General features: G+C 41.8%; 1 protein-coding gene across 1 annotated transcript; it reads left to right on the top strand.

The window, feature by feature from the left end:
* Positions 1-5,299: 5,299 nt before the first annotated feature.
* fut9a (fucosyltransferase 9a) lies at positions 5,300-6,388 on the top strand (the record flags this gene model as incomplete). Its single annotated transcript, XM_083924304.1, has 1 exon — positions 5,300-6,388. Exon 1 carries the CDS (start codon positions 5,306-5,308, stop codon positions 6,386-6,388), a length of 1,083 nt encoding a protein of 360 aa, XP_083780430.1. The 5' UTR covers positions 5,300-5,305.
* Positions 6,389-8,153: the final 1,765 nt, after the last annotated feature.

The following is an 8,153-nucleotide window of genomic DNA, read 5'->3' as shown; positions in this document are numbered from 1 at the left end:
CAGTGAACTAAATTAACTTGATTTTTTTGTGATTTATGTTATTTTTTTGTTTACACTTGGGTGAATTATTGTTAATTTAACTGATGTCTCAATACTTATGTTCACACACACTCGCACATTTTGGGATTTATAACGTAATCAGCATGTTTTATCACCAAACTCAGCGTATACAGCTAAAACTGTGCATAGGCATGTTTTGCTGTCCTGTAATCTGTGCCTATATTAAACCTCAATAGAAATAAATGAACCGCACCCTGAAAAAGGAAGGAAAGTTAACAAAATGTTCTGCTACTATAAAGATTTCGCTTCACTTTGCTTCCAGTTCAACAATTCAAGAAAAAGTATAACAGATCTTGATATTTGAAAGGTGTGTCAAGTTGAAATCTGAGATGAATCATAGGGCGCACTCACACTATCCATCCGCACCGTGCCCCGTGCTTTAGGGTACCTGTCCCCCTCTCTCCCCCCGTGCCCCAGGCCCGTTTATACTCACACTGCCTGGGCCTCGGCGAATGCTTCTTGCCTGCCTATACGACAGTGTGAGTGTGCCCATAGTGATAAAAACAGCAGAGGGATGACAGGACAGCAGTTCGGTTATTGAAGCAAAGCACAGAGGGCACAGGGGAGATGGTCTGACACCACCGTACATGCCTGAACAACTATAACATCTCTCTGACTTTATTTTGGAACTTCATTAGTGAAAAAGTTGCATTTTTGGAAGAACATTTCATGTCACTGTTTTCTGGCCACTTGGTGACCTCCAATATGGTTTCTCTTTGTAGTTCTGTTTTTTGTCTACCAACTTCTGAGAGAAATATCTGGCTCTTAAACGGCTAAATGCTCCACTGTGTTCCCCAGCTAGGCCCCATCTGTGTCTTTCCTCTGTTTGGTGCTGAGTGCTCAGTGGGTTTTTAAAGCGTTTAATTTGAAAGAAGTGGGCATTTAATAGGCAGTGAGGGGGTGGTTTAATGAAAGACACTATTGAGTTGCATTATGGGAATTGGAGGATTCAGTGTTTTTGGAGCTTTATCCGTAGAAGGGACAAAAAATGGTGATGTCTAAGCATTTGCTCCTTTGAGTTTGACCATCCAACAACTTAATGGAAGCGCAATAATACATCCCCAGAATGTTCCTTTTTAAAATGATGAATTAATGAGATAATAGGCATAACTTATGATGTGCTAGTGCCTTGTTTGTATGTTTTTTGTTTTCCATCAACTTTATTATTGGTTTACAAAATACACTAACAGTGCATCAAACCATATGATGAGCATCACATTAATAACAATTGGATAACAAATAGACGTAGCAACAAAATCAATGCATACATACTGTAAATAGAGATAAAAAATGAATAATGATAATTTAAAAAAGTAAGATAAAACCAGGGGACATGAACAATAAAAAAATTAAATTGAATTAAAGATATGGAAGTGGGAGCACAGATTTATAGTTTTGATAGCTTTCTTCTTGATAGCAGAGGATATTGACTTGAAATACACCTCCAGTTCTTTCATGAAAACACAAAAAGGGTTTTACTTTGACAAATTTACACTTGTGGATGTAAAACTGTGCAAGAATGAAAATGAGATTCATTAAAAAAAATATTCTTTTTCAGCTGGAGCTTCACTCTTTGCAAAGCCAAAAGTCAAAAACAGTCTCAGCAAGTGCCTTGTTGTTATTACCATGTATATGTGTGCTGAGGCATCAGTCAGTTCATATCAGCTTACAACAGTCAGATTACATGAAAATGTGAATAATTGGCATAAATTACTTAATTTTTTTCCTAATTTTTGCGACGAGACTAACCAATCCCCACATTTTATTTATAATTTATTTTTATTTGTGCAATATAACATTACAAGAACACATGGTGGTATACAACATTACAAACAGACACAGGACAAAACATGTGTTAATACAGACATTTAGGACAAGTACAGTACAACGATTTGCCAGTGTAACAGTAGGGAGAGCAATAGGTAGGCAAATAAGTAGAATAATAGTGATGGGACCAGTCCTGGTCAGATGCGTAAAGGAACTGATGAAGCCTCTTGGATGAGAGGTGAAACGTCTTCCTAGACAAATAACCAAGTCCAGTTGCTTCTGACTTAGATTTCTTTGGGGGTAACGATGACCTGGACAAATGAGAATATTCACAGGCTTAATGATGAAAGCAGGGGATGTGTGTGGTTTTAATCTTGTAGGGTTGTAAACTAACCATGTACAGGACTTGGTGGTTGTGGTGTATCATCATCACTGACTGGCGGTCATAGATTAGCCTTTGGCTTGCCACTACATCACTAAAAGGCAGCCACGCTTACCACAGACAGTAGACCTCCCATTATTTTTGTATTATAATGACTAAGAGTCGGTACAGCCCAAGAGGCAGCAGCAATGATTCACCTGCTTATTCAATGGGGAACCTTAATCAGATGACTGAAGTGCAATACACTCACATTGAATCTCAGTATCACACACACACACACACACACACACACACACACATTGGAGCTCCGCCACAGCCTGCAGCTGCATTGACGGTAAACAGCAAGGTAGCGCATGGGCAGCCAGCAGGGAATTATTCCACATCGCATCACATCACAGCGCATACATGGCGTCCTCACACACCGAGGCATGCATTTAGTGTGCAGGCTGACTGGGTAGTCGGCACATTTTTTTTTTCCTCCTTTTTTTTTTCTGCAGCCATCATTCTTTGCGTCGGTGTTGAGCAGCGGGGACGGTTTTAGCGCACATCGCTACAGTAGGTGTCGTTTTCTGGATCAAGACGATGGATGTGGGCTCATCCGGATACATCCCTGCGAACACGGCGGACGGGCGCGATTTTCTATTCCAAACGCATCCGCATCTCCCGTATGTTGCAAGGTGTCTTTGAAAAGGGTACGGACCTCTGGAGGAAATGAGAAGAAAGGTCTATTTTGACTCACGCCTGTCGAGATGGTGAGTGAAATGCATGGCTGTTTTTGTGTGTGTGTGTGTGTGTTTTCATCCCTGCATCCCACGGCTGAGCAACGGTACCTGATTTTGTCGGCAAATCCTCGCCAGCTAATAAGAAATGATCTCTCACTGTAAATTCACTGACCGACGCTCTCCCATTTCCCCCCTGGGTGTTTATTTTTTTCACAGCTTCAATGCACTGGGTAGTTTACTTTAGGGGGGATATTTGTTTGTTTTTTTCTCCAGTGACTCGTGTTATACACCTTGCATTGCACTCTCAGTTGTGTTTCATAGGCTACTGTACATTTCTCAGCATCATCGCGCTTATTATTTATATTCTGCGCGTTTCATGCGCAAAAAGGGTGCCGTGCGTGTTCGGTAACACACGAAATACGCCGGCGGATCTCTCAATATTCCAATCAACTAGGATGCGGTGTCACGCCTAAAGACAACCATTTTAAACAGTGGCTCGACCATAGCATCACGTTTTAGAATGACCTTCAGTGCTCGCTTGGAAATCCGTTCTCACCTGGGATGGAGTGTCCTTTTTTTTTTACAATAAGTGTTGTGGCCTTCCTGACACATTGCACATAAATCAAAGTGAATATATGGAGGGGAGGGGGGGGGGCAATATTTTTCCCTTTAGCCTACCTGTTATTAAAAACCACGCCAGGGATTTGATGCATCTCTGTGACTGATGATGACACCAAAATCTGTGCGTTGCGTTTTTTTTTTCTCTGCCGCTCTCCATTCATTTCTAACGTAGCCTCGCTGCAGACTACTCACCCATGCGGTGCTCATTCCGTGTCCCAAATACATCACAATGCATTTGACAAAACCCCAGTTACATTATTTAAAACCCGAATGGATGCTTGAGCTGCACACGTCTGATGGATGGAAAGAAGAGAGGACAATTATGATTGTGTGAGAGCCATACCCCTCTCATGTGAAATACTCTGACCTCAGCACCATCACCATGGAGACACTATAACTTTACCACACAGTGCATATTTAATAGGCGTGATTTTGATCTCTGCACTGCTGTACACTTCAGCCTTTCCATTATGTGTTTTAATAGTTGAAGGAACATGTGAAGGTATGCATTGGGCTGCTGCATCCTCTGTAAACCGAGGAGCTTATCACTGCTGTGCAGAAAACATGTTACAGTAAGAGGATTTGCCGACATGAAAATGTATTGATACCGCAAGCCTTTAAAAGCAATACACTCATTTGGCTCTGGTTCATGTGGCCTTTGGGTGCAGCTCTGTGTACCACAGATGGGAGAGATGTGGACGATGTGAAGAAAAACACATAGAAAAGTGTTAGAGCTTGCCTTGATGATTTCAATAAAGCACCTCTCAAGGTCTATTTCTGCTTGTATGGCCTCTTTATGCAACATGCAGGTGTGTTGAGCCCCAGAGGGCTGGAGAGTCGGAGGGGGCTTTCTACTGTCCTCCTCAGCCTTAAGATGGCAGCATTCTCTTACAATATATAGAATATGCCAAAAACTAATAACAGCTGGAAGCTTACATGCATGCTTAACTAACAAATTTGAAATAGCATCCATGATTAACTTGTGATTTTGCAATAACCTTAGTGTTTTCATTTTATTTTCCAGCTAATTTAAAAGATTTGTTGGTGGGGATCAAGCTTATGCCTGCGTGTGGATTGCACATTACCTCACAGGCATGCTTTTTCTGTGGTGATGTTCAGTCTCTCTAGCCCTAATTTATTCTCTCTGATTCTCTCTCTCTCTTTCTGCTCACGTAAAGGAGGCGTCACTAAGAAGACCTGTACATTCAAGATGAAAGGCACCTCATTAGATCATTAAGGATCATTGTTAATCTGCGTAAGAGCACAGAGGCATCTCTTAGCTGTGACCTGCAATTCCTTTTGTCTATGAACACTGCATCACAAAGAAGACTGATCCCAACGTCGACCCAATGTAGTAACTGCTCCCTCCGATTCCCACAGCCTCTACTCTTGCTTGGATTTCAGCATTCAGTTAAATCCACCAGGTTTGTACTATAATGAGCCTCATGAGTCAACACATTTTTCTTTATGAGTATTGATCCAAAGTAGTGGGTGCCTTACGTACAGCAGGGCGCACACTCATAGATTATAGCAAGAATAGGCACACTGTGTTCACATACAGAAGCCAAGCCAACTGTATTTAACTGAGGCACAAATGATGTTAAGAGTCAATGATCCGGTATAACAGACATACACACGGTGGTAATGTGTAATACCTGTGCATGATTAGATGATTAGTCTGGATGTTGTATCCCGTTGGTCATGACCCTCTCTGTCGTTTTTCTTCTTTGGTGTGCCCTTTCCAGGACAGAGTATGCCATCTGCACCTTTTCACAGAATCCTACGACCCCTTCTGCTCGGCACTTTCGTACTGGGATGCTTTGTGACTCTGTTTTTGATGTATTTTAAACCATCCACCAGCTGGTTATCAGGTCCCGTAGAGTCAACAGTATCCACAGACCGGGACAAGAACCTTTTCTCCACCAAAAGCGATAAAAACGTGACCACAGTGCTGATCTGGCTCTGGCCCTTCGGACAAACCTACGACCTGGGCGTGTGCAGCTCTCTCTTCAACATCGAGGGCTGTCTCATCACAGCTGACAGGAACCTCTACAACAAGTCGGATGGGGTCGTCATCCATCACCGAGACATCTGCACTGACCTGTCCAACCTGCCGCCGGTCCAGCGCCCATCCTTCCAGAAGTGGATATGGATGAACTTGGAGTCGCCGTCGCACTCCTCCCAGCTACCTGGGATCGAGAACCTGTTCAATCTGACTCTCAATTACCGTCAGGATGCTGACATTGAAGTGCCTTATGGGTCCATCGTAGCAGCGGAGGGCGAGGAGGACTTTGTCCCACCCAGCAAAAACAAGCTGATCTGCTGGATTGTGAGCAACTGGAACCAGGACCACGTGCGGGTGAAGTACTACAATGAGCTGTACAAACACATTGAGGTTCATGCATATGGACAAGCCTTCGGGGAGTACATCTCTGACCAAGACTACTTCCCCACCATTGCCAGCTGCAAGTTCTACCTGGCTTTCGAGAACTCCATCCACAAGGACTACATTACTGAAAAACTGTACAACCCGCTCTCTGTGGGGACAGTGCCAGTAGTTCTCGGCCCGCCCAGGCAGAACTACGAGAACTTTATCCAGGGAGACGCCTTCATCCATGTGGACGACTTCACCTCGCCCAAGGAGCTGGCCGATTACCTGCTACTCTTGGATAAGAACGAGGAAATGTACCTCAGGTACTTTGAATGGAGGCGGCACTTTAAAGTAAAGAAGGCCTATTTCTGGGCAGAGCACACATGCTTGGCTTGTGATTACCTGCGTAGGCACAAGGAGTACAAGGCATTCAATAACCTTGACAAGTGGTACTGGGGCGGATAGTGCTTTGAAGGGCTATGCAGTGCTTGTTCTGTTGTTAAAGGCAGTGTGTTAAAATTTTTGTCCTTCGGTTAACATGAAGGTTCATTATTGTTCTGTCCAGAGCTCCCAAATGATGTTTTTCTATTGGATCCATGGCACATCGAGACATTCATCTTTTTTTATTTATTTGCAAGCCAGTTTTGCTAAGCCTTATTTTGCCTTTGTGTTATTCATTTATTATTTATTCTTAATTCATTCAAAATGACAAATGCACCACACTTATTATTTCTATTTCAACCCATGTTTAACTTAACATGACAACATTTGCTGCTATTTTTTTATGTTTTTGTTCCGTTATTTGTAAGAATGCTTGATTGTATGGATGTTGCTGTATAACAGGAAACATTCACGATGCAAGGCTGCTGTTGTTTTTTTCTTTAAATATCACCTTTTCATGAAGCAGACATCGGAATAGTATTAGCTGCAGAGGGAGACTAAGGTAAGAAGTGCAAATATTTATGTAATATTTATTCAAGTGAGGCATTAAATGATAAAAAAAACAGTCTCATCTGTGCTAGTGATGCAGTCACCTATGCAGTGTTTACTGAACTCAATGTGAAAGTAGTTAAATTGTGTCATGTATATATTGTGCATTTCTTTGAATTATGTAGCTGTCATTTTTCCCCATATTTTTGTATGTTTTTATTTGCACTGCTAATCTAACTTTACATATGTACAGTAAGACAGACAGACATTGTGTCATGTGGTTGTAGATGGCATACTGTATGGTGATCATTACCCCAATAGTCTCCGACAGCAGATGTCACTCTGCTCTGTGAGGGGGAGGTTACTATTTTAATCATATTGTGAATTGTTCTTTGTCACATTGTGTCACAGTGCAGTTGGATCGTGTGTGGACGATGATAGTACAGAGCCATTGTGCTGCAATTTGAAACTCTTAGACACCTCATTATGTTGCATTCTGATTTGATCTGTCATTTTTAAGTGAATACAGTGACAAGAAAGAGCACAAAATGAACATTTTACTTAAGCTGTTTTTGCTGTGAGAACTGTACTGTCATCCCACAATGTGACATTAAATATATACACTGGTATTTTCAACGATTTCAGCGGATGTTATCACGTGGTTGAAGTGGTTGTGAATTAAATGAAATCAGATCAGGTGAGATCTTTCCACAATGTTTGGGAAACATTTGAAAGATGTGAAATGTGAAAGATTATCCATATATCTGTCTTTGAATCATCACATTGCAGCGTTGTTCGGGAAGTGTTCTTTCCTGGATTTCTTTTGTTTACACTCCTGTTTACAGTTGTGTGGCTTGCCAGCCAAATCACCACTCGAGATCACACTACAAAAAGCCTCAGCATCTGTAGATATCACATCACTTTTAAATGTTGTCAGAACAGCTAATCCACCGAACAATGCATCTCAACAGCACTCAGCAGCTATTGACGTGACGGTTATGTTTTTACAGAAAGAACTGTGCAAAACCAAGTCAACATTTTATGCAAGATGAGCCGGCATCTTCTTGGACAAATAACTCAAACATGTTTCAGGTTATTATCATTTTGATATTTCTTCAGTGTCAAAGGGACCATTGTTGTAAATTAGGATGAATTCAATTATTTTTCTTATGGAATATGGTTCCAAATGCCATACTGAAACCTGTATATAAACCTTGTAGTGAACTGAATCATCATCTGGATCAAACCAGCCCACTAACACAGATCATTCCTGTATGTGCACCGGACTGAGGGAGCTCCA

This window comes from Echiichthys vipera, assembly GCF_963691815.1.
Source record: "Echiichthys vipera genome assembly, chromosome: 12".
Taxonomy (NCBI): domain Eukaryota; kingdom Metazoa; phylum Chordata; class Actinopteri; order Perciformes; family Trachinidae; genus Echiichthys; species Echiichthys vipera.
Note: the sequence above shows the minus strand (reverse complement) of the source record. Positions and strands in the feature narration are given on the sequence as shown.